The following is a 27,794-nucleotide window of genomic DNA, read 5'->3' as shown; positions in this document are numbered from 1 at the left end:
TCATCAATAAAAATTTTACGGCTCTAAAATTAGAGTTCGAAAAAGTGGGATGTTACAATAAAATTGAAAATTATTTAGAAATTGATTTATAATGCTAACTAGCAAATAGTAGATTGATTGACTACTTTGGAATCCAAAGTTAGGATAGTTGGATTTTTCCCTATTCTCGAAGTCACTATCAAATGGAGTACTATATTGCAATCTTTGGTTTGAAGAATATGAAATTTTACAAATGAGATAATCATTAAATAAAAACTTTCATGTAAATTTCAACTGATCTAATATATAAAACTAATAGAACTGGCAACTTCAACACCACTACAAATATATAAACCTGTTTATCCACTAATAAAGTTATCACTACACATCAATTTCATAATTAATGCTTATCTAATCCTGCAAACTAATCACAATCTAAAAACAGTGTGACGAGTGAGAAAATTCGAGAAAATTCAAACCAAAGAAAACACAAACAGTTAAAGTAGTCGGCAAAATTTTGAAAAGTATTAGTACTACTACACGTTGCATAATTTTCAAACACAGATAACGACTCAGCCATGCAAGAATCAGTCACGTTTAAGTTGTAATAGTAAATCTTCAAACTATTTCCTCTATAAATAGAGCTAGCAAATCATCTCCCCAATCATCAATCCAAATACTAAATTGTCTACTTTATTAACACGATGATTTCATCCAATTATTATTATGTTGTTACACTTGTTATAGCCTTGATTGCTAACGTACCATGTGAGGCACAACTATCTTCAACATTCTACGATAGTACATGCTCCAATGCGCTGAGTACAATCCGGACCTCCATCCGGCAGGCCGTGTCAAGGGAGCGGAGGATGGCCGCGTCCCTCGTCCGCCTCCACTTCCACGACTGCTTCGTTCAGGTTAACATTCTCTCACTTTCACGATCATATGTTAGTAGTACCCCCTCCATCCCACTCTAAGTGACACATTTTCCTTTTTGGGATGTCCAACTCTAAATGACACATTTCTAGATATAGTATCTAGAAACACCACTCTCTTACTTTATTTTCACCACTAAACTCATAAAACAACACTACATACAATTGTGTGCCGAATTAGACATGATCAACTTAGAGTGGGATGAAAGGAGTATATCGTTATGTGCAGTGATGGACACAGAAAATAATATTGATAAGGGCCCTCAACTTTATATGTATAGTTAACCTGTCATTGTTATTAGGGATGTGATGGCTCAATCCTATTGGATGATAACACGGGAGAAAGAGTAGCATTGCAGAATAACAACTCTGTTAGAGGGTTCGAAGTGGTGGAAGCCGCGAAGCAGGCGGTGGAGGCGATATGCCCCGGCGTGGTGTCTTGCGCGGACGTGCTGACAGTGGCGGCGCGTGATGCAACGGTGGCTGTTGGAGGGCAATCATGGACCGTGAAGCTAGGGAGGAGGGATTCCACCACCTTCGCCTCCAGAACACAAGCTGAAACCGATCTTCCTCGCGGCAGCGATTCTCTTCAAACCCTCATTTCCAACTTTGCAAGAAAAAACTTAAACGAAAGAGATATGGTTGCTTTGTCAGGTATTTGTACTAATCATTAATCCCTCTCTCTGCTGGTATTAAATATTTCATTTTTTTTGTCCGTTCAACTATAAATTTTTTATTTCACTTTCAATATTTTTAAAAAAATACACTCACATTTCATTAACTCAATCAATTTGCTACATTTTATCATAATTAACTAATATATAAAAATAAAACTTATATTCCATTAATTTTTTTACTCACCTTCTTTTTACAAAGTCAAAAGATCTTTTAAAATCCAAGCTAAGTCAAAAGTGGGATAGTGTTACCAGACGAATGGATTATTTATTACCATGATAAATATATATAAGAGTGCGTTAAAATGCAAACAATTCTGCAGGATCACACACAATCGGCCAAGCTCGATGTGCGACTTTCCGGGCCAGGATCTACAGCAACACCAGCATCGACCCCGGATTCGCAAGCACGCGGCAGCGGGGGTGTCCTCAGACCGGCGGCAATAACAATCTGGCGCCTCTGGATCTGGTGACGCCGAATTCGTTCGACAACAATTATTTCAGGAATTTGGTTCAGCTGAAAGGGCTGCTGGCATCAGATCAAGTTCTCTTCAGCGGCGGATCGAGCGACAGCATTGTGCAGGGATACATCAACAATCCGAGGAGTTTCCAATCGGATTTCGGCGCCTCCATGATCAAAATGGGAGATATCGAACCCTTAACCGGCGGAAATGGGATAATTAGAAAGACATGTGGTTCTGCTAATTAAGATAAGATCGATACTACTAGATTTTAAATAAATCAATGTGTCGTTTTCGAAGAATGTGATGTGATCATGTAATTCAGTGTGGTTGCTTCTATCAAGTGTTTATCATGGTTTCAATAATAGATTGTCAAATGGAGTACTAAAAAAGAAGTAAATCTAATTTTTTCCTTCTTTTATATACCGACTCAAATTGATTATTAATGGGGTGCGTTAAAATGACAACATTTTTAAAGTGACACTATGATACCACGCTAGACTGCAATATTATATATGCTAGACTGCAATAGTATAAATGCTAGACTGCAATCTATAGATTGCAGTCTAGCGTATTGGATATTGCAGTCCAGCGTATTGGATATTGCAGGCCGCGTCACCTTGCAGTCTAGAGTACTTGATATTGCAGTCTAGAGTATTGGATGTTGCAGTCCGCGTAAATTTACTCTTGCGAATTTTTTATGATTGCCACATGACAGCTGATTATTCGTCCACGCGTACAAATGATTGGCTAGAAATGGTGGTATGATGTTATTTTAAGAGGGGTTGTCATTTTAACACGTCCCTATGTTCTGATTCTATAAATAAATGTCTATTTTGGTTTATCACATCTTATTAAAAACGTGCATGAAAATAGATGGTAAAAAGTTAATGAATTTTTATATTTATTTTTATATAAAATATTAATTTTATAATAAAAACAGATGTTTTATGAAGTACTTACTAAATTATTAAAAATGAAATAAAATATTTAATGAGTAATGGTCTAAAATAGAAATATAAAATATTTAACTAAGGAGGTAGATTGTATAATATGACATATTTAATAACGGAGGATGATTGTATTAGATAATCATGGTGAGTCTTCCTTTGAATAAAAGAATATTCTTTCCATTAAATCGGAACTCTAGAAAATTAAGCTACCAATACAACTGAGCTTTGTGAAATATGTACTATTATAAAATACTCTCTCTATTAAAAATAGATCATATTTGCTAATTTGGATATTTCTTAAAAACAGATTAATTTTATTTAAGGAATTTTTTTTTCTTTCTAATCAAGTAATACCCATTCTCCACTAACAATCTTTCAATTACTTTTTTTTCTATGTCTCCATGACTCTATTACTTCACCAATTATGCATTAAAACCCGTACCATTTCAAATGTTATCTATTTATTAGGGACGGGGGAATATAAAATATTTTGGATGAAATATATTCCGTATATGTAACACTAATTATTGAATTTGCAAAAAGAAGTAATGCAAAATATTGTTTAAATCATAGAGCTCAATATTTAGATTAAATTCTGATATTATTAAAATCAACATGGCTTTAGTATGAAGAAAAATATTGTACTCCACTAATGTACAACTTAATTAAAATAACTCATACTAATATTAGCATTAAAAATCGATGACAGGTTGCAATGGACCGGGTCGGCTCCATGCCCATTCAAAATGTGGGTAACTAACAGTTATTTGTGTATATGCACATGATTTGAAGTGGACAACGAGACAAAATGCAAAGGACCGGGTCGGGTGATATGCGCCCTTGGTTGTTATATTATTTGTATATTCTGCAATTTGCACACCATTTTGCTATCAAAATGTTGATTCTCTAATTTACATATTATACTCCCCCGTCCCAAATGTAACACCCCTTGTTCAATTAATTAAATTGAATAAGTGGAGTCACACTTTAATGTGCTTAATCTCTTATGAAGTACTCTCTCCGTCCCATTAAAGATGACTCACTTTCCTATTTTGGTTTGTCTCAACTAAAATGACCTATTATTAAAAATGAAAACACATTTTTCTCTACTTTATTCCCTTTCTCTTACTCTCACATATAAAATAAAGTTGCATAAATTCCCATGCCACCCAAGAAATGGGTCATATTCCTTGGGACGGAGGGAGTACATGTTTATATACCATTTATTACTAGTATTTTCTTTCCTTAAAACATAACAATTGAAGTATTACATAATTAGCAACCTGCTATAACAAATACCTTTCAATTATATATATAAAAGATCCTTAACTAAACATGCTACGTAAACCGCTCTAACTTAAATAGTGAATTGATATGCGCAGTTGCCCAACAAGCGTACCTCGCTACATTACTCTTCCAAAGAGAGAAGAAGGGATGAGCTTTAAAATCTCGTAGTGTAAACGAATTCTAGAATACTTTCTAAAACTTTAATCTATATCGCCACCCCCGCAAAGTAATAACTTTAGTACTTGGAACGTAGTACAAGTGTACAACATGTATTCATATTATATTTCTCAATCTGATATCAACCAATATATAAATTTTGATAGTATCCCCCAACAATTCTATCAAATCATACAACAAGTTTAATCATATAAATCAAATTGTGCTTCCAACGATACTATGTTACCTGTCAACCAAATACTATTTTCTGTTGTGAAATTACTGTGATACAAAGATACACTAAATGTGCGTAATACGACCTAATGAAGAATAAGAGATTACACGAAAATAAACTGAATTGAAAATTCAAAAATCGAAACTGTAAACTTTAAAGATGTAAGCTGAGTCGAGGAGTCCTCTTTCCGAAAGATGATAGGCCCGCTAGTGCTCTCGGATTGGCGTATCGTCCTTAAAGATAAAACAACTTCATCTTGTTCGTTGCAGCACCGTAGACAAAACAAGCTCCGCTGAACAGGATGATGGCAAGGGCAGTGTTTCGACGAAAGACTATGCAGAGAGAATGAAAGAGCTATGCAATGCAATGCTATGCTTGGTATGCAATATTGTGAGCAATGCATGGAGTGACTGTTGGAACATAGATACTAAAAAGTATTTTTTGAGTTTATTATGAATTTGATAAATTGCTTGTATATTGTAAACTCTCCTTATTTAATGAGAATAATAAATGTTTTCTTCATACTGTGTATTTTACTTTAATGAGTATTGACTGTATTTATTATATATTTAATTATATATTTAATTATATGATTAAAATGCGGGAAAGTAAAATCAGTCTAAATCTTCTTCATTGAATTAATATACATCTCGTACTAGACAAACTCTTGGAAATAAAAAGATGTTAATTAATTTAAAGTCTATAGCAGACTACAAATTAATCAATGGATATAGAAAGTCTTAGACACGAGAAATAATAAAAAGGTTAACCCGGATTGCTTGTAATCACAGATTGGATGAGCGGTTAGTATTTCTTCGATAGTGGGACAAGAAATATTCCATTGGCCTTATATTGAATTACGGGTTATAATTTAAATAGTAAAGAAGGTCCAATTGGGGAGGGCCCAATCCAAGCCCCATAGACTCCTAACCTAGCCCATCATAAACTCTATAAATAAGAATGTAAGGAGAGGAGACAAATACACAACAAAAACCCTAGCCTCCACACTCTAGAATTTTCGGCCCCCTCTCTCCCATAGGGGTTTTGGAAAATTCCCCTTTTGTGTGTTTTTGGCTTTCTTGTCTTCTCCTTCAAGATCCTTATAATTTCTAAAAGATTCCTCCCACAAGGAATTTAGATCTATAGAATTAAGGGTCATAGATTAGAAGATCCTTGGTCTTGCAATCTTATTCAAGCTTCAAGATCTATACGTGGAGAAGTAGCGAGCCACTTCGATTCTTTGGAGAATCATAATTGTAAGTATTCAACATCATAATTTAATTATAAATTATGTGATTAATTGCGCAATAATATGTCTCTACATGTTCAAGCATGAAATTGAATCGATCCACAAAATCTCCTAAATAGATTCTTTTGTGAATTTATTTAATTTGCAATATCCGCTGCGATATACCCCAACAGTGACTACCGATTTATATGCCATGTCCACTGCATTAGGAGCTGCTGGAGTCAAAAACCATTATGTATGTCATTATGGCTTGACTATGACCGTCGGGGGTTACAAGCTGTTACGGAGCTGAAAAGACATGATGCATCTAGACACGGTACACAACAGGATTCATTGTGGACCTTTTGGCACACGATGCGTCGGGGTCCATCGTGGACTAGGACTTGCCATGCGTCAGGGACAACTGGAATTTGATGTGGACTAAAAGAATAGGTGGGGCTCGGACCACACTCAACGTGTAATTGTCAAGATCCAAGTCCAAGTCCACGGGACACGGTGCACGGGTCATGGGTCACAGGTCCAGGTGCGCAACTCCCAGCTCACGGCCTCGGCGAAGAGGGCGGCGGCGCACGCGTGTGGCCTCTATTGCCCATCTTAGTCAACGATAATTATTACACGTAATAATTCATCTTATTAAATAACTATTCAAAGAGGTTTATCATCCCCGATGTGGGATAATTAACACTTAATTAATCCATTGACTTTTCTCATAGCTCATTTTAAGCTTTATTGTGACCAACTTTAATACATTTTTTCTCACTAACCGGGAATCTGCTTTGAGAGAATGAATATACTAGTGTCATCTACTCAGAACGTAGATCAACGCTATTGCATTTAATTTTACAAAATTAAATGTCTTGTCACATTTATTATCGGTCAAAGTTCTTTGACTAAGTATGATTCCAACAATCTCCTAAAATAAGAAAACTAAATCAAATATAGTCCTAACAACATGTGGAAATAAATAATAAAAATAATACAAAAGATATTTCAGATTTCTTCATTCTTTTTAATCATAATGAAATACTACACACATATTTATAATATACGTGGAGTATAATGTTCTCCAACAATAAAGAAGCTAAATCAAATTCGAACAAACTAAATCAAATATAATCCTGACAACTTATGAAAATAAATGACAAAAATAATAGTATAAAAGATATTCTAGATTATAAAGGATATTAAATGAAGTTGCAGAAATATTTGTATCACGATCCCTATTTGCTGTTAGCTTTCTTTTCCATATGTAAGTCGTAGTTTTACGATAATATGATAAAATGAAATTACACTTGTAATTACATATTTTAATTGACATTATACATGGATTAGTAATGTCAAATTTGTTGCGTACAAACTACAAAGTAATATTCCTAGTAACACAAAAACTGATTCAGAATAGAGTACTAGAGAATTTTCAACTCCAATAATATACTTAATGAGTTGAGAACCACGTACGTATAATTTATTTGAAATATCAGATATGCTCTTACTACTAATCTTCTAATTTAAAAAAACGTGGCAAGTCGTGGTGAGACCAATTAGAACTTTTAAAGCAAAGAAAAACAGTTTTAAGGAAAAGATGGCATTTGAAAAATATTGCAATACTACATTAATTCCGTCTTTGAGTTTGTATTTCTTTTCGGACGGTTCCAAGGTTGAGTTATTTTTTTTTTTTTTTTGCAAAAACCTTTATTTCTTTCATACTTTGCTCATTTTAATCTCTCTTTATTTCTCGTCGAACTTTATTATCTTCACTTTAACCTTTAACACATTAATTTTTTAAATTCACCGCCAAAAGAAAAGCCCCTATAAATTGAGCTAATTAACAATCTCTTCAATCATTATTCCTAACTTCTTGTTTACGCTCAACCTCAATAACACAGTCGTAAGCAAGTTGAAGATTTCATCGAACCATTATTATCATTATTTTGCAACACTTGCTATACTCTTCATCGTGCCATCCGACGCACAACTATCTTCGACGTTCTACGACAGACATGCCCCAATGCGCTGAGTACAACCAGGCCTCCATCAGGCAGGCCGTGACCAACGAGCAGAGGATGGCGGCCTCCCTTATTCGCCTCCATTTCCACGATTGCTTCGTTCAGGTATTCATCTAATATTCTTTCTTACAGTAATTAATTTATTTATTATGCTTAATTATATATTTTGGTAAATAATTTGTTTTTTTTTTTTTTTTTTTTTTTTTTTTTTTTTTTTTTTTTTTTTTTTTTTTTTGACTGACAGTTTTTACTCATGCCGAGGAGTTCAATCAGACATTTTAGACTTATGTCGAGGAGTTAACAAGTCTTTGGACTGAATTTAATTTGCAGCTCAAAGCTTATGAGCCCATTCTTTTCATTTTTCTTTCTTCTTGAGCCCAATAACACTTAGGCCCAAATTACACATCCTTGCATACGGACGACTTCAAACAACCGCCTCATTTCACCTTCTGCAGCGGCTTGCGGCCTCTTCTCAACATTTTTTCATGCGCCCTTTCCTAGCGGGTCTTTCTCCGGCTGTCTTGCTACTTTCTTCTCCGGTAAATCAGTCATCGATTGGGCCATTCTGTCATCGATCATCTTTGGCCTTTACGGCCAGCTCCTTGTTTGGAGAGTTGTTCGGTTGCATACTTCCTCTCCCCCTCGGCCGGAAAAACTGTGAACTCCCTTCTCTGTATTCTTATCTTGACTGTTGTTGTTATCTCTTCGGCCTTGTCAACAGGAACGAACATACCTACTATGGCCGTCCGACATCTTCACCTTCAGGTCTTCCTTCACAGGCCTCTCTGACTCTACCGGCAACAGTTCTTCTCGGCTCTCTGCAGTTAGCCTTTCTTTTCGGCCCTGTGTAGTTAACCTTCTTCTTCGGGCGTGGCTGCTCGGGGTTGGCCACTTGCCTTTCATCTTCTCTCATCTCAATGAATATTCCGGTTGGGACTTTCCTCCCCCACTCAGCCTTTCTTCTCTTGTCGGCTTTGTTCGTTCAGCAGCGTCTTTTGGCAGCAGGTTCTTGACGTCCTCCCGCCGACATCTCATTCCCACCAGCTTTTCACAGCAGTTGCGTGGCGATGCTATCTCTCTTCCCCGTGCCGCGTAGACGTTGGCGATTCTCTTCTTGATTCTTGAGATAAATCGTTTGGCAGTGGTTGATATCTCTCCCTCGGCCAAACGCTTCTGCAATTATAATGTTAGTTCGCAGCCTCTCCCGGCTGCCCCCTCTTTGACAGTAGCTTCTCCTCTCTCGATGGGGCCGGCCATCTTCTCGACATTTCTTAATGTGAATCTTATAGATTGAAGACTCATAAATTTGCCCCGGACTTATTCTTGTAAATAAACCCAACAAATGAACAAGGTAAACCAAGAAATGGAATAAGAAAAACGGATAAAAGGATAGAGGATGGATTAGTGTTATGATTTAGGTGAAGAACAAGAAAATAATCCCAAAGGCACTTTCACATACAAACACCTAATGGCTCCACAAACTAGCAACACAAGAACTAGCAAGCATACCTTTACAATCAACCTTAGCCCGGCAAAAGATCGAATGCAACCCGAAGGAATTTGATAAGTCTTCAAAAGATGAAGAAGGTGAGCTCTCAAATATGGAGAAATTGTCTCTTACAAATATTCAAAAGCTGAGAATGAAACCCTACAAAAGAGTATTTATACTAAAACAAAAGTAATAGGGAAAATAATCTTTAAAATCTTGAAAATTGACATTTTCGGACAAAAACGCCCGGCCCGGGCGTTTTGGGGCCTTGCCCGGGCATTTTCTTTGTGGTCAGGCGTTTTGCTTGTTGGACTGCGCGACTTTCGTAAAACAACTATAACTTCCTCATCCGGGCTCCGATTGAGGCGTGTAAGGTACTCACGGGAAGCTCTTTTGACGATGAAGACAATGATGGTCTTATAAGAGAATTTGGACACCATATTGATAGGTATATTGATGTTTGAAATGGACCCCAGCTCCGGTGTGGTTCATTGGATGCCTTCGTTTGTTCTATTGGTTTGGCACTTCCCAGATTCACATCATTTCTTCTTCTCATTTTTCCGATGTCAGCTTCTTACGCCGACCATCGCTTCTCTAGAAGCCTTTGTGGTGTTGCTGCTGCTTCTACTGTCAGCCATTCTTTTCGGTCATATTAGACTTCTCGGCTCCTCACTACTGACCTGTCAATTTTGGAATTGCCCGGCAGTGTAATTCTTCTCCCCCTCTTGCCGGACAGTTCCTCAATTTCTCCACAGTTTACTGACCATCACTCTCTCTTCATTTTAGAACTAAAGGTTTGGTTTGACTTTTGGTTCATGGGTGGAAATTGTAGCTCTACTTTGCTCAAACCCCAATGATTGAGAAAAAAGTTTCTGCCTCTTCATTTTTTTTTCCTCCGACGACATCGAGCTGCCGCCACTCAAGATTTAGGCACCTGCTCGATCACCAGTCGGTGCTTCGCCGACCATTGTGCTCCCACGTCTCCGGCTCTTCACCGTTGACGATGACCACAAAGTTTAATTTCTGGGCGGCCTGCTCTTGCTCACCCTCGACGCCGTCATTGTGCAGACGTCGGATGCTCACTTCTTATTGACGACGTAGTTCCTCGGCCGTTCTCCCGTGAAATCTCGATAGTTTGAGATAATGGGATTTGTTTTAGGGTGATTTGAAAGTTTTGATTTTTCTCGACCAAAAGAAGACAATTCCAGCCATAAACAAACACAGATCTGGCACCTCAAAGTTGCAGATTTTTTTTTTGTTGCTATAGAGACAGATTGATCTATGCAAGGGATCGAACCTGCTCTGATACCATGTTGAAAAGTAAAATGCGGAAAATAAAACTCAAGAACTCTTGAAGGCTACATTTTGATTGATTTTGAATTGTTATAGTTGATACATAGTACATAGGTATTTATAGAACTCTAGATATAAATATACCTAGAAACTATACTTATTGGAACTCCACAATATAAATGTTATTCTCTTCCCAACAAGTTGAGACTCCAAAAATTCTCTTCCCAACATACATGGGACACTTCAATTTATATTTCCAACAACTCCTATTGGAAGATGACAGCGGAGAAAGAGCTGCAATGCAGAATGCCAATTCTGTTAGAGGGTTCGAAGTGGTGGAAGCCGCTCAGCAGGCGGTGGAGGCGATATGCCCCGGTGTGGTGTCGTGCGCGGACGTGCAGGTTGTGGCTGCGCGTGATGCAACGGTGGCTGTTGGAGGGTTGTCGTGGACAGTGAAGCTAGGGAGGAGGGATTCCTCCTTCACCGCCACCAGAGCGCTTGCTGAAAACGATCTTCCTTGCGTCACCGATTGTCTCCAAGCCCTCATTTCCAAATTTGCTAAAAAAACTTAAACGAAAGCGATATGCTTGCTTTGTCAGGTAAAAAACTAGGGTTTTGATATTTTTAATTTCAACATTTAATTTATGGAAATTTTTGGCAGGGTCTCGTACGATTGGGCAGGCACGATGCATGACACTCCGGGACAGGATCTACGGCAATGACAATGAGTGCATCGACAAGGATCTTTTTAATTCTTTTGGCTTTTCAACTTATGGTAGCCTCCAAGTGGTTTATGAGGATCTTTAATGCCAAGACTTTTGAAGTGGTCCTCTCCAATCCTATAAATAGGTGGGTTTGAGAGATGAGAAATACATCAGCATATCATCTTCTATTCTCTCAAGCTTTCTACATCATAGTGTGCATTCTAAGAGCATTGTCTAGCTCGATTCTCGGAACTCTATCAAGTTCGCTGGTGCCTAGCTGGTTTGAGGTGCTTCAACACGCTAGGAAGAAGTCTTTTTATCTTTGAGGACAATATGCCATTCCGTGAGCACTAGCCGGTGCGTAATTTGTCTTGCGGAAAGAGAGCTTCCTTCGATCAACTTATTGTTGGTTTGTTTTATTATTTCCGTTGTAATGTTTCATTCCATTTATTGTTGTTATTTTCCTTTCGATTGTATTAGTTAGAGTACCGAATCTACACGACTTGAGAATTTTGTCCCATTATTTCTAACAATCACAAGACAAATTATTGTATTCTTCTAAGACAGGATTAAATCAATCAAAGTTGGAGGAAACATGAAATCCAAAGCTGGAATGAAGTAAGTGGCAGTCGCAATGTTCATGGGCTACGAAATGGTTAATTCCTTGAGATCTATTCCTTGAGAATTGTATTTATCGTTTGTCATTTGACAAGCAAGACCGATTTAGACTTGGTAGTAGCAATTGAGATGCATGGTTGTTGAATATACCAGTGCACATATGGTTCAGTATAATTGTGTACTTATTGCTGGAGACAATATTTTGCAAATTATTTGAACGTGTTGTTATAAACAACAAAGATCACGAGGTGGTTGCAATGGTCTCCGATGTGAACCATGGTAATAATTCTAATGAATGATTTGTTGATACGGGTGCCACATGTCATGTGTGCTCCGAGAGAAGTGTTTATTCTACTTACAAATCTGTTGGAAGTAGTAGAAAAGTACGCATGGGAAACCAAGCCTCTTCTAAGGTCGTTGGTGTGGGTAATGTGTTCCTAAAATTAGGATTTGGAAAGGTTCTTACCCCTAAGGATGTGCTGCATGTCCCAGACATCCGAAATAATTTGGTGGCTCACTTCTAGTAAATAATGGATTTTCAGTAGAATTTGAGTGTGAAAAGGTTATATTGAACAAACATGGAAGTTCATAGGTGAATGCCATGTAGTGAATGGACTTTTTGAGCTGAATGTTACTGTCATTCACTGTGGAAAATGAATAAGCAATAAGGAAGAAGACACATCCTCTTATTTGCTTGAGAGCTCTGGTTTATGGCATAATAGATTGGGACATGTAATTCTAAATGTTATAAAAAGATTAGTAAATCTTAATTTACTAAGAGTAGATACGTTTAACTCAGAAGAAAGATGTGAAGTGTGTGTTGAAGCCAAAATGGCTAAGCTGTCGTTCCATTCGGTAGAGCGAAGCACAAAATCTCTTGAGTTGATCCATACAGACGAGATGTATGTGGATTTGAAATTTGTGCCAACAAGAGGTGGTAAAAAATATTTCATCATGTTTATAGATGATTGCACAAGGTATTGTCACATTTACTTATTAAGAAGTAAAGATGAGACAATTGAAGCATTTAAAGACTTAAAAAATGAAACTGAAAATCAACTTTATTGTCAAATTAAGTATGTTCGAAGTGATAGAGGTGGTGAGTATGTAGCATCGTTTACAGGATTATGCCATGCAAGTGGTATAATTCACTAAACCACTGCTCCATATTCTCCTATGTTTTGCCATACGGTACAAACATAGATTACATACACTAGGGGCGTCAATCCTAGATAGCATGTGGTGGACTCCATATTTCCTAATCAAGGCTTCAATGGTCCGGTTACAAAAATGTGTGCCCTAGTCAGAAATGATTGCCATGGGAATCCCATAGCGGTTGAATATATTGGCTTTTAAGAATTTTGCAACCTCCTTGGATTCGCATGAGCTCGTAGCCTTTGCCTCAATCGATTTTTACACATAATCCACAACCATCAATATGTAGGTATTTCCAAAAGATGATGGAAAGGGTCCCATAAAGTCCATACCCCACACAAGGAAAATTTCACACACAATTATCGGTATTTGAGACATCTCATCCCTCACTGATATCCCCCCAGTTAGCTGACATCTCTTATAGCTCCAACAGAATTCGTATGCATCCCTGTGCAAACTGGGGGCCAGTAGAATCCACTATCTAGCACTTTCCTCGCTATCTTCTTGGGGCCAAAATGCCCTCCATAAGCTAAAGAATGACAATGAATTAGAACATCCTCTTGTTCCCAATCAGGTATGCACCTTCGAATGACCTGATCTGTGCCCTTTCTCCACAGATAGGGGTCATCCCAAAAGTAGTATTTGGCCTCACTCTTGATTTTCATTTTTAGAGCTCGAGTTACTTCTGGGGTTGAAGGTAGCTCTCCAGTAACTAAGTAATTAGCTAGATCGGCATACCAAGGCTCTACATTCATTTTACCTTTCCCTTTTTTCCGTTTCCTCTGGACCAGAGCGCTAAGACCTTCGCCCATTTGACCGGTCTGACAGGCGCTCCCATGCAGTACGGATTTTCCTCTAAGAAAGCATCTGGGATGGCTTCCTCGTTATCCCCTGAATGATTTTATTCAGATGATTAGCAACTCTATTCTCGGTTCATTTCTTATCTCAAACTTCCTAGTCAAACTCTTGAAGAAGTAGCACTCATCGGATCAGTCTGGAGTTAGATTCCTTCTTTGCTAGCAAGTACTTGATAGCTGCATGATTAGTGAGTACTATTTCCCTTAACCTAAGTAGATAAGGTCAGAACTTATCGAAAGAATAAACAACAACCATCATCTCTTTCTCCGTGGTGTCATAGTTCTTCTGGGCTTGGTTCAGAGTCTTTGAGGCATAGATGATAATATAACTCTTCCCATCTATCTACTAGTCCAACACAACCACTACTGCAAGTCACTCGCATTGCACATTACTTCGAATGTATAATTCCAATTGGGCGGGTGGATTATCGGAGCCGATATCAATCTATCCTTAAGGAACTGAAAAGCTTCCTTGCACCTATCATTAAACTCATATTCTACATCATTCTAAAGGAGTCTTGTCAAAGGTTGCGCAATCTTTGCAAAATCCTTTATGAATCTCCTATAGAAACCTGCATGTCCAAGTAATCCGCATATTTCCTTCTTGTTATTCGGGTAGGGGAGCTTAGTAATCACTTCTACCTTCACTTGATCAACTTCAATGCCCATTTCTGACACTACATGCCAAGTACGATGCCCTCAGTGACCATAAAGTGGCACTTCTCAAAATTAAGAACTAAGTTATTCTTTCGGCATCTTTTCGACACAACATCTAGGTGATTTATGCACTCCTCTAGAAGGTCTAAAAATATACTCATCATACACCTTTGAATGGTTCCTGTGGAATTGCATAATCATAATCCAGATGGCATTCTTCTATAGGCGTACGTGCTAAATGGGCAAGTAAACATGGTCTTATCTTGGTCGTTTGGATCGACATAGATCTGGAAGTAGCCGCTATACCCGTCCGAAATGCGGAAGTATTGCTTCCTGGCTAATCTCTCATCTGCTCAATGAAAAGTAGAGGAAAGTGATCCTTGTGGGTGGCGGCATTGAGCTTCTTGTAATCTATACACATACGCCATCCAGTCACCAACCTTGTAGGCACTAGTTCATTCTTGTCGTTGGTTACCACTTGAATCCCTGACTTCTTCGGAACCATACTGGGCTTAATCACTCACTATCTGGAATGAAGTATATGATTCCTAGGGAAATAAGCTTAAACACTTCTTTTAACACTTCCTCTTGCATATTCAGGTATAGTTTACTTTGTGGACCTATGTGAGATTTAGCACCTTCCTCCAAGCGTATGTGATGCATGGAGAGGTCAGGGCTGATCCGTACCATATCAGATAAAGTCCACCCAATTGCCTTCTTGTTCCTCCCCAGCACTTCCAACAACTCATCGCCTCTGAGTCAGTTTGCTATTGATTATCGTGGGAAGGGTTTCCTCCTTTCTAGATAGGAATATTTCGAGCCTGGAGTGAGCGTCTTTAGTTCCTTCTTAGGTGGGTGTACTTCAATGGGCAATGGGTTCTTCTCCATATTCTTCTTGACCTAGCAGATCCCGGATTCCTGCAGAATTCCATTATCGCTTCTGTGATCTCCTCATCAGTCAATCCTTGAGTCTTCCCTGCTTCACACCAACCTGCCACTTCTCTTTTGATGGAGTTACTCATGTCTGAGCTATCGAGTTGTTCCTGCATAAGTTCAGTCTCAAGATACTCTTGGACCAGGGGTTAATCACATCCATGGAGTGAAGGTTTTACACATCCATGGGCTTCTTCTTAGCTACATCAATATTAAAAGTCCCATGATAATCCAATCATTGATGGGGTTTGGTTCCCCTTGCACAGCGGAAGACTTGTACAAAACAAATAAATCAGACGTAGGATCTATTTGACCGATTATGCGATTAATCAATTCACATGTTAAACAGATAATTGCATGCTAGAACGCAAATAATTCATGCTCATAGAAAGTAAATCCTAAACATGATTTCTACGGTTTAGAGTTACCGATTTGATTCTCCAAAGAATCGTTGATTGCTCGCGCCTTCTCCACGTGATGATCTTCAATACTAGACCATGGATCTTTTCTCTGGTTCCCGAACCGTATCTCGATATCAGGGTGGGCTGATCTTATCAAAATACTAGGACTCGAATAAAGAAGACAAGAAGAAATCCTTTTGGGAAAAGGAGTAGAAATCGAAATCTCCTTCAGCTGGGGGGGCGAAAATTTCGAAAATTACAAGTATGAAAATTGTGATTATTTCTGTCTCCTTTATTCTCCTATTTATATTAAGTTCCTTTTGGGCCCAGACAGGGATCTATGGAAGGTTTTGGATATGGGCTCCCCCAATTAGCTTTTTACTAATTAAATTGAACCCACAATTTAATACAAGCTTATATTGGAATATTACGAGCAGCCACTACAGAAGTAATATTAAACTCTCCCCATCCAAATCCGAAATTACAAGTAATCCGGGTTTCCGTTGTTTATTATTTATTTCCCGCGCTTAAGATATAAATGTCCATTAATTAATTAATGTCTGCTATGGACTTAATTAATTAATATCTTATTAATTCCAAGAGTGGACTTAGCAAGAAACACTTATTTATTATTCATAGAGTAATAAAACTCCAACTGGCCAGTTTTCCGAATAATAAAACTTTGTTCGAGCTCCTCTTGAGGACATTATCAAACGAGACTCACCTCGTGCACGTTTCAACATAATAGCAATCCTAGCACCGCTAGATATTAATCACCACTACCCAATATATCGGGATTATTGGGTTGCGAAAAACCCGCACCATTTGATAAGTCAAAGTAGTGCATAATCAATACCGTATGCTCAATGCTAACATATGTAGATTAAGAAATAGTAATTTATCAAGACCTAGTCTTTCAGTAGATAGCATAAAGACATGTCTTGCTGTTAGGTCCGTTCAGTGCTATACCACACCAATGTCATCTTATTTCGAGTAAGGCTTAGAAATATGCGGACTGACATTGCAACCTTTCACGATAGGTAGCCAAAGCCTATCTAGGTTGTGAAATTCTTCTTTTTGTTTTGCAAAGCATTGCATAGATCTGACCGTGTTACCTTAAAGTGGACGACGCCCACAACCGGTCTACTAAGCAAAAGACTTAGACTTTGTTTACTTCTTATGCATTTAAATGTTTGTAAAACATCTTATAAATGCAAAAAGAAGAAGAGTAGCTGCCACATGAGATCTAGGGTGAAGTGACCGCGTGTAGCAAAATCCTAAGGGCAATAGGAAAACCCCCCTGAAAAAAAATAAAAATAAAAAAATAAAAAATCTTCCCTTAGAAACCTTTTTTCTAGCCCATCACCTTTAAACCCCGATATAACCCACTAGCCACTGGGACTGTGTGTATGAAGCGCATAAGGCACAGAGCAACTGACCAAGAACAAGGGTAGAAAAACCAGCTGGAGAAAGGAGCAGAAAAAAATGAAAAAAACTGACCAGGAGGAAATACTTGGTCCCAAAGAAAAAAAAGAAGGAATAAGGGTGGCAAAGCCACGAAAAAGAAAAAAGGAAAAAAATGGCATGAAAAAAAGTATCCGGACCAAAAAAAAAGAGAGAGAAGAAGGAATAAAGGTGGCGGAGCCACAAAGGATGTCTACAGACCAGTTGGAGGCCAAATCGTGAAAAACCTCAAGCCAAGCAAGAAGAGATGTCAAGCGCCTGAATACACACAGCTCCTCCGCATCAGAATAAAATAGTGTTGTTTCAAAACCTTAGAGCCTTAGGAACATCCAACCCAAACATTACAAGCCCATGGCCCCGTTACAAGCCAATAAAGACCCTTAGGAGCTGCTCGTGAGATCTAAGTTCGAAGCATCCGTGGTTTAGCATATTGAGAGAACAGTCCTAATATCCATGGTCAGGAATGAGTGACTGAGCGAATTTAGTGTCTGGCTGAGGGTTTGGGCAATCTTGACAACCGGATATACTGGCTGGGAAAGAAAAGGGGGGCGACAGAAGTTCGAGGCTGCTTACAGCCGGATTGACATCAAGCTTCAAGGGAAGAATGGTTGAAAATATAGCCTATTCAATGTGTTTTAATGTGTTTTAATGTGTTTTCATTTATGTGTTATTTTTCTTTTAGTGTTTTTACTATTTGCGTTAAGGTTTTTAGAGTGTTGCGTCTTTTGTTCTTTTTAGTTTAGGTCGGTCAGAGGAGGTAACCAGGCTTGCGAACTCAACTCATTGTTTTTAGTTGGCTTGTTTCTTCATACTTGAGGACAAGTATGTATTAAGTGTGAGCAAAATAGTCTCGTTCTAAGCCTTGGTTATTGGTCAGTATAACGTATTTTATTTGATAATATCTGCAAAATAGTTGCTAAAGTGTACAGGTTGAGGTACTAAATCAAATCAAAAGGATTAGAAGGAATTCGGGTGAAAAAGCAGCAAAAGTGTGCAAACTGGTCAGTATGAGCAGAAAAGGTGCAAACTGGCCAGGATGCATGCTGCAGAAATGGACACGAGAAGGAAGGACTTGCTTGGAACAATCAACTACTAAAGAGGGGCGAAATTGTCATTTCGCATGAAGAGGCAACCCTAGAAATTAGGGCAAGCCACCCTATAAATAGGTGCTGAACATAAGGAAGAATGACTCATCACTTATCACTTTTATAATCACTTTGGGAACACTTTGTGGGAGAATAGCTCCATTAGCTCTAAGTTCCATTCTCTAAATCCAGCAGCCTGCCATGAAGATTCCGGCCACCAGCCGGCGGGGAGTCATCATGCCTGAATCATTCCAGCCGCCGTAGTCCAGTTCCAGTTTCAGAAGAAGCCATCAGCCATTTACATGCTTTCTTTTAATGCTTTCTTAGTTTAAGAACTTGTTTTACTTGCATTTGTCTCGGATTTTAGTAGTTAATCTGTTTGAAGCATCTTTTGGTTTGAATGTTTGAATGAAGTTAAGTTTTTATGGTTTTATTTGAGTTTCAGCTTTGTTATTGCTTTAAATCTCTCTAGTTAGCTAGATCTGGTAAACATAGTAGTTTTATGTTGATTTCTGTTGCTTAAGTGCTTGAATCTACCTAGCTTAGTTAGATCTAATCTTTCCTTAAGTGTTTGCAAGTTTTAATCGATTTAAATCTCTCAAAATGCATGGAATTCGTTTCTACTTGTTTCTGTCACCTTGTCCTGTTGACCAGTATGCGTAAATTTCAGTTTTTCTTGCTTTCGTTCTCAATTTCAAGTTAAATATTGCATTCACGAATTTTTGAACTTGAGCATTCATCAATGGAGTTTGTTAGATCTGGTTAGTTTAGCTTGGTGAAGAAGAAAATTTCGCAATCAAAGAATGAGACCACTTGTTTTCCTTTTGTTGTTTTTTGCTTCTGTACTTGCACTTTTACAGCTTTTCTGCACACGCAGCAGGCAGTCAACCAGCATGTCCTTTGATTCCCTTTACCTTTTGTCTAGCCATTTTTATTAAGTTTCGTCTAGTAGCTTCTAACATGCACACTCGCACCCTAGTTTACGCACGCATATTAATTTCTTTTAGGATGCAGCTTTTAGAGCCCACCCTAACCTACTGGTCAGGAGGGGTATAGGTCTCATTTTCACCTACTGGTCAGTTTAGGCATTAGTTCTGTTTTCATTTGCAAGTTCAAGTTTCCAACTTTAGATAGAGGTTTCATTTCATTTCACGCCTATTTTTAATCTCAACCCCATAAAGCGTGGTAGCTAACCAACCCTTCCAAAATGTTTTTGCAATTGCACTTCGCCTACATCCATCTCTGTGGGATCGACCCTTACTCGACTATACTAGCCAGTAGAAGTGGGTTGAGGTATATTTGTCGACCAGAGGTTTTAGGCACAGACCCAACGACACAGGTAGGTCTAGGCACCCTCCTGACCAGTTGACACGCACACACACAGGTTGGTGGCAGAATGCCTTGATCGCTTCATTGATCTGCTCATCTGTCAGGTTCCGAGTTAATAGGGTTTCACACCATCCTGCCACCTCCTTGTCAACAGACTGTCTCAGCTCCGAATTGTTAAACTGTTCCTACATTAACTCAGTCTCAAGATATTCCTGGACCAGGGGGTTAATGTGTAACATCTCTAACCTAATATATATTATTAGTGTAATTTTATTATTTTAAAATTGATAAATTAATATATAAAAGGGATGTGCAGGATGATATGTACATATATATATATATATATAATGAATAAATATATAGAGAAAATGGAATGGTAGTATACTATACGTGTGTGGTGTGAGATGATTCAAATATTTTTTTGTTATAATACTTGCACAACTAAAGTAACTAGTTACCAAAGTTAGAGACAAGTTGGATATGGTTTTTGCGTCATATTTACTCATTTGTTAATTAATAATAATATGAAAAAAATAGCTACAATGACACGAAGATAACTTATAGATGAAAAGGTGTAGGCCACGTGTAGGCCAAAGGTAATTTCTAAGAGCTTAGTGTCCTATGGCAACAGATATAATTTAAGTTGGAAAAATACGAAAGGAGGATAATATTGAATGGGAGGAAATAGTGAAAAGAAAGAGTCAAAAGAAGAAGAAAGGAAAGGGTCACCGGCAACAAACATTCATAATTTCACAGGTTCAAATATTATAGCTCAGGAGATAGAATCAAATGGGTTCATAAGATTATCTTTCAGGTGTGTATAAATTACACTTTTGATTTTATATATTTTTATGTAGTTGATTGCTATATGTTAAATTGGAGTGAATATTTAAATTATATGATGTGAGACTAAAATGGTTATGGGTTATTTGATATTGGTGGTGGAATATGATGTGGATATGTGATTTGTATAATGCATATGTTTATTTATAGTATTGGAGTTAATTGATGGAATATATGGAAATGTTATTGGTGCAATGAATATATTGATGTATGATATTGAAATTATTTGAATCATGGAATTAAAGAGGATATGTGACAATCTTGCCCTGGGTCTGATATCAATGGTAATGAAAATAGACCTACGGGTCATATTCAATGATAATGGACCTACGGGTCAAAGAATATATGCAAAGAGGGACCTTCGTGGAAAGGTCAAATCAAAGAGGGGCCTTCGTGGAAAGGTCAATATGCAAATAGGGGCCTTCATGGAAAGGTCAAAAAGCAAAGAGGGGCCTTCGTGGAAAGGTCAAATAATGAAAAGGGACCTTCGGGTCGTATACAATGGAAATCCCGGGCAGATACCAGGCTTGATCTGTCACAGAATAATGAAAAGAACGGAGAGGCATATGCATATGAATGTGAAATTGTTTATGATATTTATTACTTCTGGTGATATATGTTGGTGGAAGAATGAGTTTGATATTTGTGTGTGAAATTAAAGGTAAGGTTTATATGCACTGAGTTGTGTCTCATATAAACCACTAATATTTTTCAGGAATAAGATATGAGTGAAGTATTTTGTTGAGATGAGTCGTAGGAATTGCACATGTTATAAGGGTTGGCGGCTGACGCGTTTTGGCAACCTTCTCCTCCTCATCATTTTTGCATGTAGATAAATGTATTGTATACAGAGTGGTGAGAGAGTCTCACTACCGTTTAGAATGTTGTGAAATATGTACTTGATAAATGTTGGATTTTAAAATTATATAATACGTGTGGATTGTTTATTCTAAATTTTGAATTTATTTATAGTTGTGCATATGTCATAAGGGTTGGGGTGTGACATAATGACATCGACAGAATGCAAATTCTCAACATCCAATGGTTTTTTCATAGCTTCATCGATGTTAAATGTGTATTTTTCCCCATGATAATCCAGGCATATCGATCCATCAAACACATCTATTATAGTCTTAGCGGTGCGTAAGAATGGCCTTCCTAATAGCACTCCACTAGACTCAACAGATTCATTATCACTCATTTTCATCACATGAAAATCAGCTGGGGGCAGGAAATCATGCACTTTTACTATCACGTTCTCCAACACACCTTTGGTTGAAATGCATGTTCTATCGGCCAACTGAATTACCACTTTCGTATCCAACAGACTCACTCCTATCAACTTCTTATATATCGAAAGTGGTAACACATTTATCGAGGCTCCTAAATCACACATAGCATGCTCAATTTTTATGTCACCCAGAGAAATAGGCAAAGTGAACATACCTGGGTCTGCGCATTTTGATGGCATCTTCCTCTTTTGTATCACAGCTGACACATTTTCACCAATTACTATTTTCCCGTCGGGCTTGGTCTTTCCTGCTATGAACTCCTTGATGAATTTACTGAATGTAGGCAGCTTTAAAGCTTGTAGGAAGGGCAGGTTGATCTCCAGCTTGCCAAAAATCTCCATGAAGTCTTCGGTGTCGTCCTTCTTCTTTTTGGCTTCCCCTCGATGAGGGAATGGCTTCGTACGCTTCAACGTCCCTGCCAGACCTGAGACGGATGACTCACCGACTTCTTTCCTTCCTTCCTCAATCTCCACTTCAGGCTCCGGGTCTAAGAAAAATGGATCGGCCATCCAAGGTAGTGATTTCTCCAGATCCCTTTTTCGAAGACTGATAAGGCTAACTTCATGCATCGGTTATGTGATGAAAAGTCACCATTTACTGGGTCTAACGTATTATTTAAGCCAGGTGTGTGAAGGAAGTCGCTAGCTCCAGGAAGTCAAGGAGTCTACGTCCACTGTCACTACCAGATCAGGGTTAAGGACAGTAGACCCATTCCCGTTCGAATCAGAAAGTGAGAAGGAGTGGAACTCGACAGGAGAAGAGGACCCGAAGTCGTCCACAGAAACAGAGCATTATGAGACCGAGGGTAAGGAAGACGCAAATATGGCACACTTAGTGGATCCCGATCCGGAGATAGGTTCACTCACCGCGCATCTAGACGGTGAGCCCGCCCATGACATAGTCTCGAACCCACGCCGGAGGTCTATCGATATTAAGACAAATGTGCTTGGGGTTTTTCCCACATTCTCTGGACGAAGGAATGAATGTCCTTACGAATTTCTAAACGAGTTTAGTAAGCTGTGCAGCATCCAAAAGCGACCTAATGAGGGGATTGAGGAGGACTACCGTTTGCGTGCAGTCCCGTTTGCCCTTAAGGGGGAGGCTAATACTTGGCTGTTGAGGCTCCCACCAGACTCGATCAACACATGGAAGGATTTTAAGCTGGAGTTCTTGGATTATTTTTTCCCATCCAACAAGACGAACGCTTTGAAGAAAGAGATCCAGGAGTGCAAGCAAGAATATGATGAGTCTCTAAGCTCTTATTGGTCCCGTTTCAAGGGACTGTTGGATGCTTGTCCGAACCACATGATGATCGAGGCAGAGACTTACTATCTGTTTTGCGAAGGTGCGAACCCTGAATCAAAGGATTTGATGAATTCCTCGAGCGGGGGAAATTTTACCAAAAATAAAGCAAGTGAAGCCAGAGAGACCTTGGGGAGATTGATCGAGGCGAAAAAGTCTTATGATAACCCGCGGAGCATTTTGAGAAGGGGATCGGCCAATGCAGTAACAGAACAAGATGACAAGAAAGTGGAGGCCAGGATAGATAAATTGGAGAAAGCATTGTTAAATGCAATTGAAAAGTACAACCCTCATGCCCCACCAGAGAATGAGAAACCCTCCGGTCCAGAGGAAAGGCAACTGCAACCTTATTACGGTCAACCCTGTGACGGAGAGTACCAGGCCCAGGCGAATTCGATGGGGAGCTGGAATCCGGATGGAAGTTGGAATCAAGGAAAGCAAAGGGACGCCCCATGGAGAAATCACCCTAATTTTAGATGGACTGACAATGATCCAAGTCCACCACCTCCATTTAGACGTCACCACGGTTCATGAACCGCCGGTTCCCGGTTCGTAACCGCCGGTTCCGGTTCAAAAAAATATGGAACCTGAACCGGCCCGCCTAGGGTCAGGCGGTTCCGGTTCCGATTCCGGTTCAGTCACGGTTCCAAGCTGGTTAAAAACCGGCGGTTTCCAGACGGTTCTGGGGCGGTTCCGGTTCGGATCGCCGGTTCAATGCCAAATTTTTTATTTTTTATTTTTAATTTTATTCCGGTATAGTACTAATTGTAGAGTTGTAGGTGTAGTTGTAGTCTTGTACTATCGAATAAATAAATAAAACGAGAATGACAATTGACAAATGGAGTAGAAGTCGACATTGGAGTTGGAACAATTGGAATTTTATTGAAACAATCATACAATCATACAAATTTGAACGATATGTGAATTTCGATATTACAAATACAAATGTTGAAAATTGAAACTAAAAAAGAATCAAAAGACTTAAATAAAAAAAGTTAAAGTAAAAAACAATAAATTATAAATGTAAATAGATAGTATATATATATACTCTTAGTCGGCATGCCTACGCCTGCATGCCTATACCCTAAACCCTGAAAAGCTACCGGAACCGCCGAACCGGCGGTTCGGAACCTGAACCGGCCCGCCTGAACCGCCGACTCCTATCCGGTTCCGAACCGCCACCGCGGTTCCGGGCCGGTTCGGTTTGGTGACGTCTACCTCCATTGCAGATAACAAATTATTCACATCCTCCAGAGAAGCAATCCAATTGGTCAGGAAGGAACCAGGAGGGACAGCTGCAATTGGGATACAGGAATTAGGATCATACTAATTGGGGAAGCATGAATCAGAACAATCCAGGGAGCTCCTATGTGCCACCACACCAGAGGAATAACCAAGGAAATTACCAGAGTTCCCAACTTAACCATCAAGGGAATAAATGACCTGGCAACCAGTACAACAACCACCAAGGGAATCAAGGGAATTATCGGCAGAACCAAGGTCAAGGGTTGAATTCGAATCAATTAAACTCCAGACCACAAAGGAATCTGGATGATATGGTCCACGACCTAGTGAATTCGCAGCAGTTCATGCAGAATAATCTGCATTCCAACAATGACGTGGTGCATAAACTGCAAGACGCCCAGTTGGAGCACAAAGCAGCCATGGACATGATGGCAAAGCAGCTGTCTCAGATTGCGGTTTCTATGAATGAGATGCGGGGAAATGAAGGAAAACTCCCTGCCACAGTCAAGCCACCTGATCGAGCAAACATTAGTCAGATCACCTTGAGATCAGGGCGGGGTTATGAAGGACCGACACTAGAAATCGATGAAGACAAACCTGCATAGGCAAGTAAAGGGAAGGAGAACCAAGTGATTCACGAGGACAGTTCTAGAACCAGAGAAGTACCTATTCAAGATGACCTTCAGGAAGGAGACTTGGAGGGAGCTTTACCTCGAGCGGCTGATCCATTCTTCCTAGATCCAGAGCCTAAGTTAGAAAGTAAGGAAGTGAGCAGGGAAATTGGCGAAACCCCAGCTGGGAGTTCCACAAAAGCGGTGAAGCGAGCGAAGCCGTTTCCATACCGAGGGGAAGCCAAGAAAAAGAAGGATGATACAGAGGACCTCATGGAAATTTTTAGCAAGCTGGAAATCAACCTGCCTTTCTTGCAAGCCCTTCGGATGCCTGCCTTTAGCAAGTTCATCAAGGAATTCATAGCAAGGAAGACCAAGCCAGACGGAAAGATTGTGATCGGGGAAAACGTGTCTGCTGTGATACAAAAGAGAAGGATGCCTTCAAAATGCACAGACCCAGGTATGTTTACATTACCCATTTCTCTAGGGGACATCAGAGTCGAGCATGCCATGTGTGATCTAGGGGCGTCTATAAATGTTTTACCGCTTTCGATCTACAAGAAACTGACAGGGGTTAGGATGGTCGCTACCAAGGTGGTAATCCAGTTAGCAGATAGAACTTGCATTTGTCCTTTATGTGTGTTAGAAAATGTCATAGTTAAGGTGCATGATTTTCTATATCCTGCTGATTTCTATGTTATCAAAATGAATGATAATGAGTCTGCTGAGTCTAGTGACGTGCTTTTAGGGAGACCATTCTTACGCACTGCCAAGACCATTATTGATGTCTTTGATGGAACGATTTGCTTGGACTATAATGGGGAAAAATATACATTTAGCACAGATGAAGGAATGAAAAGGCCATTAGATGTTGAGAATTTGTATGCTAGATATGTTATTAACCCCCTGGTCCAAGAATATCTTGAGACGAAATTGATACAGGAACAAATTGACAACTCGGAGTTGAGCCATTTAATCGACCGAGAAGTTGTAGGGTGGTGTGCAACAATGAACACAATGGAATTGACAGATGAGGAACTAACAGAAGCCATCATGGAGTTTTGTGAAAATTCTGAGTCAGCTAGATCAAGGGGATCAGCCCATGTGGCTAGTCTGGAGAATTCTCCTGGGTCTGGGAAGGAGACATTACCTAATATTGCAGAAAAAAATCCCTTGCCCCAGGAGACGAACGACACCAAAAAGGAACTGAAGACACTCCCACCAGGTCTCAAGTATGCTTACTTGGAAGAGAATGAGGCATTCCCAGTGATAGTCAACAGTAACTTGACTAAGGAGCAGGAGAAGGAATTGTTGGAAGTGATCAGGCGGAACAAGAAAGCAATAGGGTGGACCCTCTCTGATTTAGTAGGAATCAGTCCGGATCTCTGTATGCACCACATCCGTTTAGAAGAGGGTGTGAAGGCTCACCGAGACGCACAACGGAAACTGAATCCGAACATGCGAGAGGAAGTTCTGAAGGAGGTGTTGAAATTGCTCTCTCTAGGGATCATCTACTCCATTCCGGACAGTGAGTGGGTCAGTCCTGTTCATATGGTGCCCAAAAAGTCTAGAATACAGGTTGTCAAGAATGAAAAGAACGAGTTGGTGCCCACTAGGCTTGTGACGGGGTGGAGGATGTGCATCGACTATAGGAAGCTGAATGAGACCACGAAGAAGGATCACTTTCTCCTACCTTTCACTGATCAGATGTTAGAAAGGTTGGCTGGCAAACAGTATTTTACCTTCCTTGATGGATACAGTGGCTATTTCCAGATCTACGTTAACCCAGAAGATCAAGGGAAGACCACGTTCACGTGCCCTTTTGGTACGTATGCATACCGAAGAATGCCGTTTGGGTTGTGTAACGCACCAAGAACGTTCCAGCGGTGTATGATCAGTATTTTTTCGGATTCGCTTGAAGTATGCATTGAGATATTCATGGATGATTTCATCGTATACGGGAATTCATTCAACACTTGTTTGGCCAGCCTTGACCTAGTATTGAAAAGATGCCAGGAGAAGCACCTAGTTTTGAATTTCGAAAAATGCCACTTCATGGTGACTGAAGGTATTGTCCTGGGGTCACGTGGTTTCTGAAAGAGGAATACAGGTGGACAAGGCAATGGTAGATGTGATATCAAATTTACCTTATCCCACGAACCAAAAAGAAGTTAGAGGCTTCCTGGGTCACGCGGGATTTTATAGGAGGTTTATCAGGGATTTCGCGAAAATCACGCAACCGCTCACTCATTTGTTGCACAACGATGTGGAATTCGTCTTTGACGAAGGATGCAAGAAGGCCTTTCAATTGCATAAGACAAACTCGTGTCAGCACCAATAATCAGGGCGCCAGACTGGAATCACCCTTTTGAGATAATGTGCGACGCGAGTGATTTCGCTGTGGGAGCTGTCTTAGGGCAAAAGATAGACGGGAAAAGTTATGTGATCTTCTATGCGTCCAAGACTCTAAATCAAGCTCAGAAGAAATATGATACCACGGAGAAGGAAATGTTGGCTGTCGTATACTCGTTCGAAAAATTCCGACCCTATCTTCTTGGGTCGAGGGTTATAGTTTTCACAG

The 27,794-nt window shown here is 39.4% G+C and overlaps 2 protein-coding genes, 1 long non-coding RNA gene and 1 pseudogene across 3 annotated transcripts; 3 read left to right on the top strand and 1 right to left on the bottom strand.

The window, feature by feature from the left end:
* The first annotated feature begins 643 nt into the window (after positions 1 to 643).
* LOC125214794 (lignin-forming anionic peroxidase-like) lies at positions 644 to 2,470 on the top strand. Its single transcript, XM_048115956.1, has 3 exons — positions 644 to 896; positions 1,217 to 1,568; positions 1,912 to 2,470. Exons 1-3 carry the CDS (start codon positions 684 to 686, stop codon positions 2,295 to 2,297), a joined length of 951 nt encoding a protein of 316 aa, XP_047971913.1. The 5' UTR covers positions 644 to 683; the 3' UTR covers positions 2,298 to 2,470.
* A 3,696-nt stretch (positions 2,471 to 6,166) lies between these two features.
* Positions 6,167 to 11,524, top strand: LOC125198038 (annotated as a pseudogene).
* Positions 11,525 to 20,603: 9,079 nt separating this feature from the next.
* LOC125196635 lies at positions 20,604 to 21,710 on the top strand. The gene is made up of 2 exons (XR_007171917.1): positions 20,604 to 20,734; positions 21,479 to 21,710. It is a non-coding gene; the product is annotated as an uncharacterized LOC125196635 (long non-coding RNA).
* Positions 21,711 to 21,712: 2 nt separating this feature from the next.
* LOC125198027 lies at positions 21,713 to 22,624 on the bottom strand. The gene has a single exon (XM_048096494.1). The coding sequence runs from the start codon at positions 22,622 to 22,624 to the stop codon at positions 21,713 to 21,715; it is 912 nt and encodes a 303-aa protein (XP_047952451.1).
* Positions 22,625 to 27,794: the final 5,170 nt, after the last annotated feature.

The sequence above is a fragment of the Salvia hispanica genome, chromosome 1 (genome assembly GCF_023119035.1).
Source record: "Salvia hispanica cultivar TCC Black 2014 chromosome 1, UniMelb_Shisp_WGS_1.0, whole genome shotgun sequence".
NCBI lineage: Eukaryota > Viridiplantae > Streptophyta > Magnoliopsida > Lamiales > Lamiaceae > Salvia > Salvia hispanica.
This window is presented reverse-complemented; position numbering and strand designations above follow the sequence as displayed.